At 35.8% G+C, this 21,647-nt stretch overlaps 1 protein-coding gene across 6 annotated transcripts in view; it reads right to left on the reverse strand.

Annotated features, from left to right (window-relative positions):
* PCDH15 (protocadherin related 15) overlaps positions 1 to 21,647 on the reverse strand; it is a gene marked incomplete at both ends in the record, with an annotated part of 813,688 nt that overhangs the window by 78,149 nt on the left and 713,892 nt on the right. For all 6 annotated transcript variants that reach the window (XM_080699048.1, XM_080699046.1, XM_080699047.1 and 3 more), the window contains one exon: positions 3,823 to 3,950. In XM_080699048.1, coding sequence (XP_080555174.1) covers positions 3,823 to 3,950 — 128 coding nt within the window. The remainder of the gene's footprint in view (positions 1 to 3,822; positions 3,951 to 21,647) is intronic.

Raw genomic sequence — 21,647 nt, forward strand, 5'->3', positions numbered from 1 at the left:
TTGCTCCCTGGTGATGTCACAGTCACCATCTTGGTCACCATCTTGTGACATTACACAGTCACGACCATGTGATGTTACACAGTTGCTATCTTGGCCTGCGCCAGCCTGCAATTTTGCTGAATCACAGGTACAGTCCACATTTTGTGGTGACACATGGATGCCAGAGTCTGACCAGGGTGGCTTGTAGGCACTCTTTCTGTAGACACTGATTTACAGGTTCTCTCCTCACCACCCCGGTCACCATCCTATCCCAGCCTGCCACTCTAACCCGCTCTGTTCCCCCTGCCTTCCTCTCTTAAGGAACCAACTCAGGAGGCTTTTTAGAAGGGCTTCCAGAGAGAGAGAGAGAGAGCAAAAAATTAAGAAAGGCTGAAGATGGTCCTCAACCCCTATCTGAGATTTTGTTAACATGGCATTTAAAGTTTTAATTCCAGAGAGGATCAGGCAGAGATGGAGAGTACACTCCGACTTCGCACCTGCCCTTCGGCTGGCAGTGACAGCTCAGCCCTCTGGAGGACAGCAATGACGACTACCTCTGGGAGCCTACCTCAAGTGCAGCAAAGCCATGCCCATCAATCAGACTGTGCCCGGTGTGTGGCCAGGAGGGACAATGGAGCAGTGCCCTTGAAAAGCGGTGAGCCCCAGGTGGACTACCTTTCCAAACCAGGCCCCACCACTGGCCCTCCTCAACCTGCCCAAAGACTGACACCTCCTGGATCCCTCAACCTCCATCCTCCTTGCCAGCCCAGGATAACTCTCAAGGTAGTGGGTAAACCAATCTCCTTTTTGGTTGCCTTCTCAGTCCTTTCATCCCTTCAGGTCCTTAGTTTTCCTTTTCCAATCTCGGTACAGGGGATTGACGGCAAGCTCTCCTGCCCATGCACTACATGCCCTCTTTTACAGGACAAAATTGCTCTGCCTGAAGCTCAGGCAGAGTCTACAAAGGGCTCCGCTACAACAGCCTCATGACAAATTGTCTTGCACAGTTTTGGGGCCCACTATGCTTTGTTTTTCTTGGCATAATTCTCTTTAATGTTTTTATTTTAGCAGGTCCACTTGGTTTACATAGTATGATGCTCTCCCTTTCCAGATGCCAAACAGCCATAAGTATTAAACTCCTTAAAATCCATTACTGATGCTCCTGACCCAATAGCATGTTTTCATTTGACAAGACTGACCCAAATCCACACACTGCTCTCATGATCTGCCTTTTCTTTAATAGCTCCTAGGCTGTTAAAGTCTCCTTGAACGCACACCACCAAGCTTTCCTGGGTAACCTCTGACTCACACTGCAGCCATACTCCCACCTGCCCACTTCTGGAGGACCCGACCTCTCCTGGCCAAGGGACCCTCTTATGACACCCCTTGACAGCAGGAAGTAGTTTGAGATTTGAATCTCTGCTTAGTATCACAAAAAGGCCGGGATGATAAGTTGAGTCCCTCCCCCACATGATCTTGCAGTGGAACCCTAAAAGCCAGAAGGGGTCGTGAAACTCCAGGTGCTTCGAGACTCCAAACATCGTGATGACACAGATATCCCAAGAGAATCGGCATGCCTATAAAACATCGGTGCCTCCAATCCACCACGTGACTCAGCCAGATGATCAGGACTATGCGCAATTCCCCAGACACATGGCCATTGGTCCCTTTCCCCATTGCCGGCTGACTCTCCAGAGGGTGCCGGGTCCAAATAAAACAACAGTCTCTGATAACCCTGTTGGTAATTTTGCCTCCCTCCTAAACCCTCTAAATCTATTTTCAACTATTTATTTATGGTACTGGGAATAAAACCCAGGAGCATTCTGCCTCAGAGATACACCCCCATCCCTATTTTTAGTTTCTTTATTTTAATACAGGGTCTCACTGAGTTGCAAAGGGCCTCACTAAGCTGCTGAGGCTGTCCACAAACCATGATTCTCCTGTCTCAGTCTCTCAAATGCTTAGATTACAAGTGTAGGCCACCATGCCCAGCTATAAATATTATATTTTTAATATTCTAAGTAGGTTTTTTATATGTTCTGAAATATTAAGAATTCTTTTAACTTTTTGTAAAGTACTACAATTGGTACTTGTTATGGTTGGACTGTTATGGTTTGGGGGAACTGTCCCTGGGGACCTCGGTTAGGCTCCCGGATATTATTCCCATAAAATCATGGGTTCCTGTCCTGGACTAAGGATAAATATGCAGTAGTCCAGACTCTTGCTGAAGATTTAAATGAATTTATTTAAAAAATAGAAATACAGAAGAGAGTTAAAGCCCCATGCTATAGCATGGGGGGACTGACCCAAATAAAGTCACCCAACTACAAAATATAAAACAGCCTTTTATAGATACATCATCCTCCATCTTTCTTGACTACGTACTCCTACAACATAGGTAGTCCACCCCTTAATTTTCCTGCCTGTTTGTCTACACCCAGGTTTCTTTTTTTAAATCAGAATGATTCACAAGGTCAAGGGCTATGTGTTATCTATTCTCCTTTTGAAGTTCAATCCCCTTTTTACATCCTCTTGGGGAATAGCTAGATATCCTTTATTATACAAACCTGTCTTTAGAATGTTGAAGGTCCTAGTGATGTAGGATAGAAGAAATAAATAGGTAGAAAGAATACAGGAAGAAAAAAGTAAAATGTAACTTTAATATAAGAACCTGGACCTAAAGTGCTTCAGCCTCTAGTCCACAAAACAGTTCTCTTTCTAGGCCTGACTCTCCCAAAAATTTCTGAGAGACCTGTAGATCCTAGACTTTACAATATTTCCTAGAAAACCTATAATTTAAAATATTACAGCTTATCTGTCAATCAGCTAATGAGGACCACAATCAACTTGAGATTATACACCCTAAAGCTGACAAGACCATCAGATCATCAGGAAGCACCTCGGGACTACTGGACTGAGGTCATCCACCTTAATACTGACCAGACTACCTGCCCACCATAAACTGCCTCCAGACTACTGAACTGAGCTCTTCCTCACATACCTCCTTTATCCCACTCCTCACGAAAGTCCCCTATAAGAAGAGAACCCTGAATTCTCAAATATGCCTTCCTCATCTTGAGGTAGCCCACATTCTCTCTTAAATGTATATTTCCTTTTCTTTCCCAAATAAACCTCTTGTTCATGTCTCTGACCAGGGTGTGCTTACATTCTTTTCCTTCACATTACCCTGTAGATCCTGAGTTCCTGAGCTGAGGACTCACCCCAACACTAGGACCCAATCCTCATCCATTTGATAATTACTTTTAGTGAGGGAAATTTGCATTATAATAGCTACCTGACTGCCTGGCAGTAACCAAGTACTGACCACCCTTCTCCTTCACTGATCTGACTCCCATGAACCAATTTTCGACAAATAAATTAATAACCAAAACTTCTTGAATCTTTCTAGGCCATTTCTAATACTGGTATAGTATTATTATTTTTATACTAATTTAACCAACATTTTAAGTTCCCAAAAGTATTGCCAACTAAAACATTAATTTATTGTATTGCTTTTATTTTTAATGATATAGTAGTGATTTTATAATTATGCCTACAAATTCCATTTTGAAAGTCTTTGAAATTATCTTGCATTAAACCTATTAGAGACATGAAAAACTAACATTTTAACATTTTATTTAATGTAAAACATCTTTTGTAACATGTTCCTTTTTTCAGTAAAAATTAAGTACAGATGTGCTAAGTATTTATTTTATAAAAATAATCTCTGTTTAGTTTGGATAATTAAGCTCATTTATCTCTAAGTTTCAATCTTTTGTTTATACAAACTTTTTGAAAAGTCTGAGCTCTTTTATTTCTGCATCTTATGTATTTTTTTCCTACCTTCACTCTGAGCACAGAAGCAAACATTCTTGCATCTTCAGACACACCTCCAATGTAGAATTTCTTCTGGAATACTGGGCGGTGATCATTTTCATCCTGAATCTCAATGTACACTTTAGCTGTATTGCCTAGAAAACAGTAAATGATACAGTTCCATTAATGGCTATTCACTAGGAAAAAAATGCATTTCTTTCTTATCATACTTATCATACTCAAGTGAAGGTCCACAGTGATGCCATGACAGGCTTTAGTTAAAGCTTTGAGCAAAGTAGGCCTAAGTTTCCTTAGAAGTTAAGTTTAAGTCCCTTTGCCCCACTTTCTGGAGAAAATGCAACTGTGCTAATCTGATCTTTCCCTAGCAACCCCTGGCGACAGCCAATTGGTGTTGAGTACATCTGGGTCTGGAATTCACTGATAACTGGGCAAGGTCACTCTGCCCAGAGTAAGAGACCCTAAACCATTCTGAACATTCTTGACATAAGTCCCTAGGGTCAGACCAATCAGATTAATGGCCACCTAATATGGCCAATACTTCATTGGTGATGATCCTTGCCTGAGAAGCAAAAACTGAACCAATCAGGAGGTGACATCAGGTACTTGGTTCCAAATTAACCAATTATTGTAAGGATGGGTTAGACTGCCTCACTAAGGGATAAAAGCTTTGTTTGCAGGGAGCAAAGGGCTCTTCCTCTGTGACCATTGCATTGGTATATGTGGATAGCCCAAGCTCAAGCTTGAATAAATTATCTCATGTGATTTTGCATCAAACTTGGCTCTTGGTGGTCTTTGGCAGATAATGGACTTGCATTTCATAAGAAAGAAATACAAATAATTTAAATTAGAAAACCATTCCAGAATTTCTGTCTCATCTCCCTAAATCCAAAGGGCACTGATAATGATGCTACTGTTATAATTATGTTATATTGCTACTATTTCTTTTAATTACTAATTCCTGCTAATTTATTTTACTTGTTTAATAGACACTGAAATACTGGGTTTTGTTAATTTTAATGAAATATCTTAATGGCTTACATTTATAAACACTCCCCCCACATATATGTATAAATATTTTATGAAATAATAGAAGCCACAAAATTAAATATATTTCACCTATATTTATATGTTTTACATATAATTATATATAAAATTAGCAATAATATTTTCTAACAATAGTATTATAATTTACTATACTATTTACATCAGCAACAATTGAGATAATTGCTTATCTCTACAAAAATGAAGCAATTTTTTACCATGCCTTAGAAGCTATTTGTTAGAGGTTAACAAGAGGAAATATACTGAAAAGATAATTATGTGACTCTCAAATATTATACTTTGTCATTTAAATCACATTATATATATTACAAAGTTTATATTTTATCTTCAAATATTAGAAATGTCCTCTTCATCAAAACGTTATTAAGAAATTGGCATTTGTCACTATTTAAGGGTCATGTTGCTGTGACAATATTGAGAAAGGGTTTCAAAATGTATTTAAAAAATAGGTTTGGTATTACTGTATCAGTATTGGGGAATAGCTCCAAAATGTATTTGAAAATAACTTTGGTATTAGAAAGACAGTGCTTGGGTGTTGGCAGGCACTGAGACAGGGAAAGGACTCTGCAGAGTTCCTGGCATCAAGGGGGATTAGCAAGAAAATAGAGGAAGCCCAAGGCCTTTTGCATTTAATAGACAAGTTTACATAGATAACTTTTAGCAGATAGACTAGGATGTGGGAGAAGGGGCCCAAAGCCTTCAAGAGATCCCTGACTTCAATAATCCTTATCAAAGTAACACCTTTTGGGGTCTTAAATATTTGAGCCTACACCTATACAAAGAAGACTTTTGGTCAGACAGGATGTAAAATAGTTAATTTCCACATCAAAAGACTTGCTCCAGAGAAGAGCTGAATCTAGTCATGTGAAAAGGTGATTGATTTTTTGTGTGTGTGGTACTGGGGTTCCTGGAAGCCCTTCTACCTCGGGGCCACACTCCCAGACCTATTTTATATTTTTATTTGGAAACAGGGTCTCTTAGCAAGCGTTGCTGGCTTTGAACCTGCACAATCCTCCTGTGTCCGCCTCCCAAGCATGGGGATTACAAGCGTGCACCACAATGCCCGCAAAAAGGTGATTGATCAAAGATATGGGATAAAAATCTTTATAAAAACTGTTCTGTACCAAAAACTTAAGTAACTTATTTTCAAGTTACTTCCCTACACTCTCCCCCTTTGAGTATAATGCTTTATTAAACTATCCTTTCTTTCTGCCTTTGTAATGTTGTACAACCATAAGTGTTTCACTGTAACAGTTTCTGATGTGTATAAATAATTTACAAAACATACAAATATAAAATACAGATATAAGATTTATAAAAGTTAAACAATATAGAAAATAAATGGTTCTAATTTTGCAAAATCAGATTCAAATATATCTTCTAATCATTACAGAAATAAACTCTTATGATGTGTTTTGATTATAATCATGTATATAGAAATTGATTTGCAAACTATCAGGGTGTTGTGGTCAGATTAGCATATCCCCTAAGGAGCTCATGTATTATTGTTTAGGGTTAATATGGCTTGGTCATGAAGACTGTAATCTCATGAATAGATAAATCCACTGGGTTGGCCAGGGCTAGTAGGATGTAGCTGGAGAATGTGGTCTCTGGGAATTGAGCCTTGGGATTAAATAAAGATCCTCTTTCTCTTGTTTTCTGGCTCTCTTGATTCTGGTCTTCATGATGTAAGTAGCAGGGCTGCTGTGCTCTCCCTCACTGCTCCCCATTGATAGGCCCTGAGATCCACACTTGGCCTACATAGACTGAACACAGAATCAACAAAACTTGTGAGCAAATAAATTTTTCTTTCTCTAAATTTTATGGTCATGTTTTAGATTATAGCAGTGAGAATTCTGACTATGATACAGAGATACCCTTATATTAGTATTTTATCCTGTTATTTTCCCCTCTAAACTTTAACACCAGCTAGTAGTACAGCAGGGTATACAGAATGTCTGTGTTGATTGACTAAATGAATCAACAATTTGCTTTGACTTAGTAAAAAATGAGAAATATGCTGTTTTTTTTTTTTTAAATTTACCCAGCAATAATTAGAAATAAAAGGAACTTAGCCTGGTGTTTACCCATGTCATGCTGTGACTCATTTTATTTTTTTCTTATTTGTTTTTCTCCCAGTATTCTTGAACTGGGAAAGCCAAAAATAAGAGGAAAGCTGTGCTAGGTCAGCAGAGGGCACCAGCAGGGAGATATTGTGCAACTGATTGTGCCTCTCTATTCTATAGGGCTATATTTCTGACTCACACCCATTAGGTCCTATCAATGGGAATGTATCCAAAATAAAACCCATTTCCATCTTGGCAGAAGACCATCTTTACCACTAGAATCAAAGAAACTAACTTCATTAACTTAAATATTTAAAGACAAAGATTTCTAAACTGTATTACCTTTTTAATAACATATTTCCTGGCTGTCATTCAGAAATGCATAAAGTTCAAACTTGCTCTGCCTTTCTGGAATTCAAAAATTGATGGAGGTCTCAGAAAACATTCTAATTAATGGCATAATTCTTCATTAAATGGGTAAGGCATTTAAAAGTAATAAAATGCACAAAGAGCAACACTTGATAGAGACCTAAGTTGTATGTCAGGTATATACATATATGGGTTTATATTTGTTTATATATTTGAATAAATGTGTAATAGTGACAATAAATATTACAGGGATATTTATTATTTACACATCATTTACATATAATTTGTGAAAAATTTCCAAGATGCAAATTCTAAATTGTTCCTGTCAAATCCTTTGTTTAATTTATGAGAATGTTGGGGCGAAAAGGCCAATGGATAATCCAAAATGTAATTACAAAACATAAAGCTGACTTCCAGAAATGGTAACTGAGGAATGCAGCACATATCAGTCCTGCTGACACTCAGTCCCTATGGGTGTGGTAGTGCACGCTTGTAATGCCCGTGCTTGGGAGGCACAGATTCAAAGCCAGCCACGCTGGCTTAAGAGACCTTGTTTCCAAACAAAAAATATAAAATAGGTCTGGGAGTGTAGCCCAGAGGTAGAAGGGCTTCCAGGAACCCCAGTACCACACACAAAAAAAAAGAAAAAGAAAAAAAAAAGAGAAAAACCCAGCATTCTCACAAAAGAAATAAAACAGTATATATTTAAAAAGAGCATGAAAAATAAAAGGCAGCAGAAAAAAAGCTAGAAGGCAAACCATGTGTCTATATTGGAAAATTGATTTGGAATTAATTTCAAAAATGTAAAAAGTAGTCAGTGCCTGGGTACTGCACAGGCATTCAGGTAGAGAGGGGAGGCAACTGTTACAATGCAGTTTCCCTCTCTCTTTGCTCTTCCTTCTAATGATTAATTTATAGTAAAAGCCTTAGAGACAATTAAAGCCCTTTGCCCTAAAAAGTATGTAGAGGCAATCAGTGCCTCTGCTTCCCTCCTCTCATCTGTGACCTGACCTGGATACAGGAAATTTAAGCTTCATGTGCTGCTTTGAAACACCTGATGGGGATTAAGTCTGTACTGATTGTAAATAAGCTTTCATATTTAGGCAAAATAAAATTATTTTCTCTGCCTCCAAGATGTCAGCCATGACATCAGCCATGTTTTTGGATAGGCAGAAAAAATATCATCAAAATGGTCATTCTATCAAAAGTGATCTACAGATTCAATGCAATACTTATTAAACTACAATGAGCTGACATCTTGGAAGCAGAAAAAAATATTTATTTGCTCAGTTTTTTGTAGACTCTGTGGTCAGTCCATGTGATCCAAGGTGTGGATCGAAGTCATGTGGGGGTGGAGTCTGCTGTTGGTAATAGAGGCTTGGAAAGACACATACTGGTGGAAAGTGTAGAGAGTGAACTACGATTAACACTAGATTCAGCCTCATTGATACTGGCCATCTGCTTAGACTGAGAGAGACTCAGATATGCAGGCTTGCAGCAGGAAAGGTGCTGATGGCACTCAGTGTCTGCACAGAGAGAGACTGCAGAGGCCCAGACTGCTGAGTATTCATATATTTTTAGGGTTGCATTATTTTGTTGTGATTTTGTTTTGTTTCTTTTTGGTTGTGTGTGTGTGTGTGTGTGTGTGTGTGTGTGTGTGTGTGTGCCTGTTTGCTTTATTTCCCACCAATTTTACAAGCCTCTTCCCTGTATATACCTACATACATCACTTCATTCCCCTTTTTTCTTTTCTTTTTTTCTTTGTCTTGTATTAAATCTACTTCATATCACTATACTAAGTACTCTACATTAGTTACTAGAATCTGACTACATATTCATTATACTTAATCTCTACTATATACTACCTTAACAAAATCATACTCTCATTCTGCTTAATTCTGTTTGTGGCTTTTCATGCTGCACTTTCCTCTTCACTCAAACTTCATCATTGAATACAGTACAACTTGCCCTTGTATGTATCAGCTGACACCGCAGACTAAGATAAATCTATCAAAAGCAGAATTAGAGTAGAAGGAACAAACCTCAATATCATAAAGGCAATATATAATAGGCCCACAGCCAACAGCATATTAAATGGGGAAAAAATTGTGAGAATTCCCCCTAAAAGCAGAAACAAGGCAAGGATGACCTTTATTACCACTTCTTTTCAATATAGTACTTGAGACTCTAGTCAGAGCAATAAGGCAAGAAAAGAAAATCAAAGGGGTACAAACAGGAAAAGAAAAACTAAAACTATCATTATTTGCAGATGGCAAGGCACTATAATTAAAGACCCAAAAAATCAACCAAAAGGCTAATATAGGTTATCAACAAATTCAGCAAAGTGTCTGGATACAAAATTAATCTTAAAAAATTAGAAGCTTTTCTGTATGCCAACCATAAATCTATGAAAAAGAAAATGAGAAAATATTTCCACTCAGAATATCCCACAAAATAATAAAGTATTTAAAAATAAACTTAACCAAGTAGGTAAAAGACCTCTACATGGAAAATTATAAAACATTAAAAAAGAAATCAAAGAAGACCTTATAAGATGGAAAGATACTCTATGTTTTTGGATAGGCAGAAAAAATATAATCAAAATGGTCATTCTATCAAAAGTAATCTACAGATTCAATGCAATACTAATTAATCTACCAAAGTCATTTCATGCAGACAAAAAAATCAGTCTTTAAATTTATTTGGAACAACAAAAAACCCAGAACAGCCAAAGTAGTTCTCAGGAACAAAAACCATGCAAGAGGTATCACAGTACCTGACTTTAAACTATATACAAAGCCATAGTTATAAAAACAGCATGGTACTGGCACAAAATTGGATACATAGATCACTGGAGCAGAATATCAGACTCAGAAACAAATCTGCTTACTTACAGCCAATTGATTTTTTACAAAGAGGCCAACTTACTATAAGTAAATTTTAGATTTGAAAACTTTTTTCTGGTACTCTAGTAAATGAGGACACTCATAAGTTCATTATGTCAGTGGCGACACTTTATGATTTAACAAGTCTTTTAAGAAGAAACTAATATGTTCTTAGATATGGGGAAAGTAATGTCAAAGTCAATATTATGACTTAAATTAACATATACTTGTTATATAACATATTACATATACTCATTTTATAAGCTCACAAAACACTGCAGATAAATAATTCTTTAAAATGTCAATTTAGTAGTTAAAAACTATAAAATTAATATTCATAGAAAATTCAGATATTATTATTATTATTATTTTATTTTTTATTTTTTTTGGTGGTACTGGGGTTCCTGGAAGCCCTTCTACCTCCGGGATACACTCCCATGGGCTACACTCTAGACCTATGCTTTTACTTCTTTTTTTTTTTTTAATGTGGAAACAGGGTCTCTTAAGCCAGTGAGGCTGGCTCCGAACCAGCGTGATCCTCCTGTCTCCGCCTCCCAAGCACGAGGACTACAAGTGTTCACCACCACACCCAGTAGTATTATTCTTTTATGAAGACTTGGGTCTCTATTGCACAGTCATACTTCAAAAACATGAGCAATTTGTATTTCACTAATCTAGCATTATTCACCATTATTTCTTAAGACTTATGAGCTCATCATTGAGGTTTTACAATTTTATTCACTTGAAGTTACTTCTGATTGTGCTTAATTTGTCATTAAATTGTCAATTTAAGCTGGGCATGGTGGCACACGCTTATAATCCCCACACTTGGGAGGTGGAGAAAGGAGGATTGCACAGTTTTGAAGCCAGCCTTGCTGTCTTAAGAGACCCTGTTTCCAAAAAAAATAAAAAAATAAAACAGTATAAAATAGGTCTGGGAGTGTAGCCCGGAAGTAGAAGGGCTACCAGGAACCCCAGTACCACCAAAAAAAAAAAAAAAAAAGTCAATTCAACAAGCATTTTGAACTGCCATATACCAAGTTTATCTTAGAGTATATAAAATTGCTATATACAGAAAGCTCATGTAAAAGTATATGTAAGTATATACACACACGCACAGTGTCCTCTGTATCTCTTGGTTTATATACATGGATTTCACCAACTATGGTACTATTGTTTCTGTACTTAACATACATGTTTTTCTTATCATTTATGTCTTAAATAATACAACAAGTACTTGAATAGTATTTACATTTTTCAAGTATTATAATAATCTGGAGATGGTTTAAGGTATACTGATGTGAATAGCTTATATGCAAATACTATGTAATTTTGTATAAGAAACTTTAGCATCTATAAAGATTGGTATCTACAGGGGTCCCAAGTCAATCCACTGCAGATATAGAGGCCAAATAAGATGGCAAATTATCATGACTTTACATTAATAATCATTTTCTAGTTTCAAACACATTGTCTTAGTTGATACTTGGCTGTGGAAATAGTTATAATGTCATATACTTTAGAAAAGATAGATTTACTTTAACTGTAGACCTGAATACACTAATTTTTAAATCATTTTAATTCATTAATTAATTTTTTTGTGGTACTGGGAATGGAACCCAGGGGCATTCTACCCCCAAGCTACACACCAAACCCTATTTTTTTATTCTTTATTTTGAAACAGGGTCTCACTGAGTTACAAAGGGCCTCACTCAGTAGCTGAGTTTGGCTTCAAACCTGTGCAATCCTCCTGTCTCAAGCCTCTCAAATGCTGGAATTACAAGCTTGTGCCACCACACCCAGCTTCATTAATTAATTTTAATCATAATGAATTTAGTTTTAGTTCTGGTGTTTTAAAATTGTGAAAAGATCATCTCACTTCTGGTTTGTTATTTTAATAACTCAACTGTTTTCTCAGCAGTGAAGTAGTTATATTGGATCAGAATTATAGGAAGCATGAAAATGTTTACATTTTCATATTTAGAGTCTGAATGTTTCAAAGATAGCCATGGTTATTACTGTGCATTTTTTTCATTTTAAATAAAATCAATAATTATAAAATGTAAAAAAGAAAAATACAGATAAATATCTTTCTGTACTATTGATGGGTTCAACTTTCTTATAAAATAATTTATTCAACCTTAATGATTGAAATAGATATGTTCAAGTTTTCTTTTTCTCTTTTCTTTTTTTTCTTCTTCTTTTTTTTTTTTTTTTTTGGTGGTACTGGGGTTCCTGGAAGCCCTTCTACCTCTGGGCTACACTCCCAGACCTATTTTATATTTTTATTTGGAAACAGGGTCTCCTAAGCCAGTACGCACGGCTGGCTTTGAACCTGCGCGATCCTCCTGTCTCCTGTCTCTGCCTCCCAAGCATGGGGATTACAAGCATGCGCCACCACACCCGGCCTCAAGCTTTCTTTTAGTTATATTCTTTATGACAAAAATCACATTCAAATGTGTCTTATCTCCATATTGATTGTGCTCATTTGTTGCACTGAACATTAATAAATAATTTAAATATATTCAGTTTAGTGCTCTTAAGAAGCCATGAACTAATGATAATATTATAATGTCATAAATTATATTATAGAAGATGACCAGATGTGAGAATACTGAGATGCAGCCTCCTGCTTAAAGGGTTAACAAAGCGACTCTGGCTCCTGAGAAGCAGCTTGGAATGCCAGGCTGGGAGGCAAGCATACTTCCTCTAATCAGTGAGCTGAGTTTTGCCAAGTTCCCTTCAAGGACAGGAAGCAGGTCCAGGACTCTCTGAATGCCCTTCCCAACATAGGCATCTCTCAGAAAACTTATTGGTATGATAAATAACTTGAAATGTTATGAGCAGTCACAGATGTTCTTTGCTTCTATTTGTAAAACAAAGAGTTGCTTTGAGACTACTCCTTTGTCTTTACTCACACACATCCATTGTTGCTTTAAGTAAACCTTGTAATGTCTAAAATAGTTAATTTGTCTATGGATCCCATAGAAGCTTTCTCTATAAAAGTCTGATTGTTCTCTCAATAAAACATGCAGTGTATATGAAACCTGCATCCCCTGTGCCCCGTGAATCGGCTTTACCCTTATGTCTCCAGTGCACTAGACACTGACAGGTAGCACCTTCAAACAGGAACCTGAGAAAAAGGTGTGTCAGGAAAGCCAGAGGTAAGTAAATACTGTTACAGGGTGATGGAAGAAGCTAAATCTACTCCTTATGTTTCTATCTAACAACAACTTCTTAAATCTTATGAAGCTCAAGTTTCTACTTCTGATCTTGAAATGTATATAGAAGTGATAGAAAATTATAACCCATGGTTTCCAGAAGAAGGGATGTTAGACATAGAAACCTGGGAAAAAATTCAAGGGGAACATATATCTGTTCGATTTTGGTCTATCTGGTCTTTAGTATATGCTTTGTTCAAATCTATGTTAGAAGAGAGAAAAATATATCATTGGAAAAAGGAGGCTACTCCATCTGTACAAAAGTTACAATTAGAGGAAGGAGTTAAAAGAGATATTTTAAGAGAGCATGATAAGATTATTCATGAATATGACACTCCTGAGGCTGTTATGACTAAAAAAGAAAGCTCAGATTAAAAATTGATTTTAAAGAAGAATTAAACATGCTAAAAGCTCAAATACAAAAATTACAGTTAAAAAAGGAAGGGCAGCAGTGCAATACGAAAATGAAAGTAAAACCTGTTACACCTCTGTTAACTGTTTTTCCAATAAAACATAGAATTAACAAAACCCTCCATTCTATAGATTTAGGGTCTGAAAGTGAAAATTTAGAAGCTGATTTTAATGATTCTACAGAGGATGATAATATGTGTGCTTTTCCTGTGATCCAACTGCCTCCTGTTAATAGAAAACCCTCAGCCCAGCCAATACAAGGGACTAGATGTGGATTTAATGGGTCGCTTAAAAAAAAGGCAGTAATGTTATATGAGCCACAATCCCATTATGTCAAAGAATTACTAAATAGAGCTGCACAATATTATAGCATATATATATACACACACACACACACACATATGGATGATCTATAATTTGCTGGCCCAGATAACATAGAGTTACAACAAATCCTACAAATGTTACCAGCTTATTTTGCACCTTTTGGTCTTTTAATAGCTCCTGAAAAAAATCTAAAAGCAACAAGTTATAAACTATTTAGGGTATGTAGTAGATAGGACTTGGGTAAGACCACAAAAAAATAACACTAAGACAAGCCCATTCAAAAATATTAAATGACTTTCAAAAACTCATTGGAGATATTAATTGGATGGAGCCTAATTTAGAAATTCCTACATATCAATTACATAATTTATTTTCTATTCTCCAAGGTTATTCTAATATAAACAGCCCTCGTATGTTAACTAAGGAGGCAGAAAAGGAATTACAAATAGTAGAGGAGTGAATTAAACATGCTTTTGTCTCGAGCTTATAAAAATGAGCCTATTGAGTTAATACTAATATTTTCCTTTATGTATCCTACTGCTATTTTAGCTCAAAAAATGGAATCTTTAGAATAGCTTTATACTAAACACTCATTTAGCAGGACTATTACTACTTATCCTCAGATAATTGCCATGCTCATTCAAACAGGCATACAGCATGCTGTAACTTTTAATGGTTATGATTGGTCATATATATATGTTTTCCTTATAACAAACAACAAGTAGGCTTTTTAATCAATACAGTAGATAATATGCAAATAGCTTTGGCTGGATTTATAGGAGAAATAAAATATTCTTTGCCTAAAGGAAAATTATGGGATTGTTTTAAAAAGCAACAATTTGTTGTCTCTGCTATTATAACAACTAAGCCATTAAGTAAGGCTCATACAATTTTTGTAGATGGGTCTAAAACTAAGAGTGCTTATTGGGTAGATAGTAAATATTGGGTTAAAACAACCTCTTTCAATTCAGTTCAACAAAATGAACCTTTTGTAGTTTTAAGAGTATTACAAAATTATCCTCAATAGCTGCAGATTCTGCTTATTAGTTGGAATAGTATAATCAATTCTCACTGTTGTTATTAAGAATACTAAATATAACATTTTTCACTATTTACAAAAATTCAACAATTGCTTAGAAATAGACAAGGCCATGTATTCATTACTCATCTCTGGTCTCATACTGGATTTCCTGAGTATTTAACTAAAGGAAATCAAGATGTTGATAAACTTGTTTCACTTCAGCAGAAGAACATGTTAAATTACATACAAATGCCCCCTCGTTACATGTACAATATAAAATCCCTTACTGATAAGCTAAACAAATTGTTATTAATTGTCCAATTTGTTGTCCCCTACATATCAGATTGAGAATATCAGGAACAAATCCTAGAGGACTATCTTCAAATGAATTATGGCAAATGGATATGACACATATACCTGATTTTGGCTCTGAAGCCTATGTTCATGTCACTATTGATACCTATTTCTCATTTATATGGGCAACTGCTCTTAAAGGAGAAAAAAACAAAACACATTATTACACATTTAATAGAAGTATTCTCTGTTATGGGTTTGCCTTCACAACTAAAAACAGATAATGGCCCTGCATATAAATCTCATGCTTTACAACAATTTTGTAAAGAATATTATATTGATCACATTACAAGTATTGAATATAATCCACAAGGACAGGCCATTATTGAGTGGGCCCATGGTACATTAAAGCTTCAAATTAAAAAAATTAAAAAGGAAAAATAGGGAGAGTATTTTACACAATTACAAAAGCCCTCGTATGATTTTACATCAAGCATTATTTGTATTAAATTTCCTAAATTTACCACAAGGAGACATTTTATCCAGAGCAGAAAAACAGTTTCCCCAGATAAAACCATAACACAGTCAGCCCCTGTATGGGTAAAAGATCAAGTGGATGAGACTTGGAAACAAACGGAGCTGTTGGTCCCTGGGAAGGGGTATGGTCTTGTCTCTTTTCAGGATGGCTGCCAACCCTGGACACCAGGGAGGAGAATCAAACCCCGACTGGGTGACAAGGACAGGAGTGCGGAGAAGATATGATGGCCCCAGGGAAGATCCTGAATTGCCATTGGCAGCCATGGCATATCTATCTTATAATGCCCTCATAGACATTGTCCTCAAAAACTTCCCACATGGGGACAAGTAAAGTCATTGGCTTTATTTACTTCAGCAAATGGGAAAGGCTCTTACAGCTGAAAATTTGTTTTTAGCCATGTATGCCCTCCTTAAGTTTATAGTCTTAAGATTTACATTTAGGTCTTTTATCTATTTTGAGTTAATATTTGTATATGGTATTAGGTAAGGGTCCAATTTTATTCTTTTTCATGTAATTATTATTTTTCAACAATATTTAATAAAAATTATTATTTTTTTCACCAAATGTTCTTGGAAACTTTGTCAAAAATAACTTGAGCATATATGGAAGAATTTATTTCTAGGCTTTTTATTTTACTCCACTGGTTTATATATCTGCCTTTATAGCAGTACTACACTGTTTCAATTATTGTAGCTCTATAAGCTTTGAAATCAGAAAATGTACATCTTCTAGCTTTGTTCTTTTTCAAGATTGTTTGGGTATTTAGAGTTCATATTTCAAGTTAGGATAGATTTTTTTTCTGAAAAAAAAATAAATGTACAATAGTTTTACCTTAAAAAAAAAAAGAAAAAATATCCTCTGGTAAGAAAGAAAGCAAAAAGAAATACTGAAATGTTACCTCTAAGTGATCAAAAGTTTGATATCAGACAAATGAATCAGTTGTGTGAGATTATCATTGTTAATTTTGGATAAATTGCTATAATATTTGATGTCAACCACTAAGCCAAACATAGGAAGGAGGGATGGGGAGGGAATAGTGTGGGGATTGGGTAGGGGCTAACTGGGTGATGTGTGCATGTATGTCTACATAAGTTTTTATCTCATTATGATGTATGAATACAGTGCACCAATAAAAAAAAAATAAAAAACATATAAAGAAATCATTAAAGAAATAATTATATACACTCACTGTATATTACTATCAGTTTTCATCTTCCTAGATCTCTTTTTTAATTAAATACTTTTTATAATATCCATTCTTACCTTATTTCATGTAGTAAGGTTGGTTCATACATAATAATAATTTTATTTAAAACAGAAAAAAACTCAGTATCCTTGTGTGGCTAATTGTATGAATAATTCTTGTTTATATCTTCATAACCTACTTTAAATTTCTTCCTAAATTGTCCAATGTGCCTTTGAAATTGTAATCTTCCTGCCTTAGCCTCACAAGTAGTTTGAATTACAGGCATGTGTAATCATATTGGGAAGAGGCTTCAAAATATATTAATGTACCAGTATTGGGAAAGATTTTCATTTTTTAAATATATCTTTTGTAGTGAAGGAAGCCAGGAGCTGTGGGGAGAAGGCAGCAGATTTCTAGGCACCATGGATAATTAGCCAAGGAATAGAAGCAGCCTAGGCCTTTTTACATTTCTAAAGAGAGGCAAACTTCCTCATGGATGTGGGGGAAATCCAGACTCTAGATAATACATTTTGGAGGGTAACAAAAGTCCTAGGAAGAACTGGGATAGAGACAGCAGGATACCTGGGCTAGAGATAGGGAAGGATATCTACATATCAAAGGACCTCCTGCAGATCTGGTCAGACTGGCTATAAGAATACTCTATGTCCAGGGAGCATGGGTTAATTAATTAAAACCAAAACCTCATGCCACTCCTGGATGGCATGGGTCTGTAACTGTCTTCTGTATTTCTATCTTCTTAATAAACTCCTTTAAATCTTCAGCAAGAGTCCAGGCTATTGCATACTTACTCTTAGCTCAGGACAATAACCTGTGTGTGTGTGTGTGTATATATATATATGTAATTTTTTAGGGGAATTGTTTCCGGGGGGTCTAACAAATGTCCACAAAAACTGTTCCCCTAAATGATAACCCTCACCACCAAACATTAACATTCATCTTTCACCATAACACATGTACCACCATCCTTGATATTCTGATACATGTATACATTGTATAAAAATATAGTCAGTAAATATTTCATTTTACTATTCTTTAAAAATTGAAAAGTTAAAGAACAAGAAAACTTCTAATGTTTTTTTCTATGCCTCGTTAGTAAATTTAACTTTTTAACTTCTTTTTTTTTTTTTTTTGGTGTGTCTGGGGGTGGAACCCAGGGGCATTCAACCTCTGAGCTACACGCCACGACCACATTTTTATTCTTATATTTTAGGTTTTTTTTATTGAAAGTAAATGTTATAAGTTTAATCTGTATTTGGTGCCCTCTCTCCCCCCTCATTTTTACTCCCTCCTCATTTTCCCTTCCCCCCTACCAACTACTAATACCCAGGGTAACCTTGCTATATTCATACTTTTACACCTATTCAGAAGTAGCCCCTCATTAATCAAGTTCAGCCTCCTTCCTCTCCTAGCTTTCTATTCAAACTTTCCTGAGATTTCCTTCCATTATCTGGAGTCCCTCTGGTATACCCAATGCTCACTAGTTTGGGCTTATTAGAGGAAACATATGTCACTTCTCTTTCTGTGTTTGGCTGATCTCACTTAACATAATGCTTTCCAACACTTACCATATTCTTACAAATGACATGATTTTGTTCTTCTTTATAGCTGAATCGAATTCCATTGTGTGTATTTCCCATAATTTTGCAAACCATTCATCTGTTGATGGGGACCTAGGTTGTTTCCATATTTTGGCTATTACAAATTGTGCTGCTATGAACATAGATATGCATAGGTTTTTGTAGTTCTCTGTTTTCAACCCCTTTGGAAAAATACCCAGGAGTGGTAAAGTTGGATCATATGGTGGATCTGTTCCCAGTTTTCTAAGAAATCTCCACACAGATCTCCATAGTGGCTGAACTAGTTTGCACTCCCACCAACAATGTAAAAGAGTTCCTCTTTCCCCACATCCTTGTCAGCATTTGTTGTTCCTTGATCTCTTTATGCTTGCCAATCTGACTGGGGTTAGATGGAATCTCAGCAGTTTTGCTTTGCATCTTCCTGATGGCTAATGATGTTGAACATCTTTTCATGTATCTATTGGCCATTTGTATCTCTTCTTTTGTAAAGTGTCTATTCAATTCAATTGCCCATTTCTTTGATTGTTTTGCTAGTGTAGAGTCTTTTGAGCTCTTTGTAAATTCTGTATATTAGCCCCCTATCAGAGTGGTGACTGGTAAAGAACTTCTCCCATTCTGTAGGTTTCCTTTTTAACTTCTTGATGGTTCCCTTTGACAAGAAGAAACTTTTTAGTTTGATGCTATCCCACTTGTTAATTCTTGCTTTAATTTCCTGAGCTTTGGAAATCTTATTGAGAAAGTTACTGCCTGTGCCTATATGTTGTAGTGTTGAGCCTCTCCTCTAATAACTTCACAGTCTCTAGTCTAATTTCTAAGTCTTTGATCCATCTCGAGTTGATTATTGTGCATGGTGAGAAGTAAGGATTTAATTCCATCTTTCTACAAGTGGATAGCCAGTTTTCCCAGCACCATTTGTTGAAAAGGCTGTCTTTTCTCCAGTGTATGAGTTTGGCCCCTTTGTCAAAGATTAATTGACTGTAGGTGTGTGGATTTGTTTCTGTATCTTTTATTCTGTTCCACTGGTCAGACTACCTCTTATTGTGCCAGTACCATGCTGTTTTTACTACTATTGATCTATAGTATAGTTTGAAGCCTGGTATTTTGATGCCTCCTGCATGAATCTTATTGCTGAGAATTGCTTTGGCTATTCTGGGTCTGTTCTTTCTCCATATGAAGTTCATGATTGCTTTTTCTAGGTCTGTGAAGAATGTTGTTGGTATTTCAATGGGAATTGCATTGAATCTATAGAACAGTTTTGACAGAATGGCCATTTTGAAGATATTTATTCCATGAGCACGGGAGATCTTTCCATCTTCCAAGGTCTTCTTCAATTTCTTTCTTTAATGTTTTATAGTTTTTGTTGTAGAGGTCTTTTACATCTTGGGTTAGGTTTATTCCTAGGTATTTTATTGGTTTTGAGGTTATAGTGAATGGAATTGATGCTTTATTTCATTGTGTATTCATTGTTGGTGTAAAGAAAAGCCACTGATTTCTTTAGGTTGATTTTGTATCCTGCAACATTGATGAATGTGTTAATTAGCTCCAGAAGTCTTTTGGTTGAGTTCTTAGGGTCTTCTAGATAAAGAATCATGTAATCTGCAAATAAGGATAATTTTAATTCCTCTCTTCCTATTTGAATTCCTTTGATTTCCAACTCTTGTCTTATTGTTGTGACAAGAGTCTCGAGGACTCTATTGAAAAGGAGAGGTGATAATGGGCATCCTTGTCTTATTCCTGATTTTAGGGAAATTCTTGCAGTTTATCCCCATTCAATATAATGTTCGCTTTGGGTTTGTTGTATATTGCCTTAATGATGTTGAGGTATGTTCCTTCTATTTCAGTTTTCTGTAGTATTTTTAAGATGAATGGGAGTTGGATTTTGTCGAATGCTTTTTCAGCATCTATTGCCATAATCATGTGGTTTTTATTCTTGATTCTATTTATGCGGTGAATGACATGTATTGATTTGCATATGTTGAACCAGCCTTGTTTTTCCAGGATGAAACCAACTTGGTCATGATGAATTATTCTCTTGATACGTTTTTGAATGTGTATGGCTAGTATTTGGTTTAGAATTTTTGCATTTATGTTCATTAAGAATATTAGTCTGTAGTTTTCCTTTCTTAAGGTATCTTTATTTGGCTTGGGGAATAATGTGATACAGGCTTCATAGAAGGAATTTGGGAGAGTTCCATCTCTTTCAATTTCCTGGAATAAGTTATGTAGTATTGGTATTAGTTTTTTACTGAAGGTTTTGTAGAATTCAGTTGGAAAACCATCTGGGCCTGGGCTTTCCTTTAATGGAATAATTTTTATCAACATTTCTATTTTTTTGTTTGCTATTGATTGGTTTAGGCTTTCTTTGTCCTCTTGGATCAGTTAGGTAGGTTAACTATGTTTAGGAATCTATCAATTTCTTCCATGTTTTCTTGTCTATTGGCATATAAATTTCTAAAGTAGTTTCTGATAATCCTCTGAATTTCTCCACTATCTGTGGTGATGTCTCCTTTTTCATTTCTGATTTTAGTAATTTGAGTTGATTCCCTTTTTCTTTTGTTTATGTTGGCCAGGGGTTTATCAATTCTATTAATCTTTTCGAGAAATCAGCTTTTTTATTTTATTCTTTGTTTTTTTATTGTTTTTTTCTCAATTTCATTCATTTCTGCTCAAATTTTAATAATTTCTTGTCTTCTGCTGGCTTTGAGATTTAACTGTTGCAGTCTTTCTAGGTCTTTGAGTTGTGCCAATGGGATCTGTACTTGGTGATTTTCAGTTCTTCTTATGTGGGCACTCAATGCTATAAACTTTCCTTTTAGTACTGCCATCATAGTGTCCCATAGATTTTGGTAAATTGTA

Source organism: Muscardinus avellanarius (assembly GCF_963383645.1).
Source record: "Muscardinus avellanarius genome assembly, chromosome: 7".
Lineage (NCBI taxonomy): Eukaryota > Metazoa > Chordata > Mammalia > Rodentia > Gliridae > Muscardinus > Muscardinus avellanarius.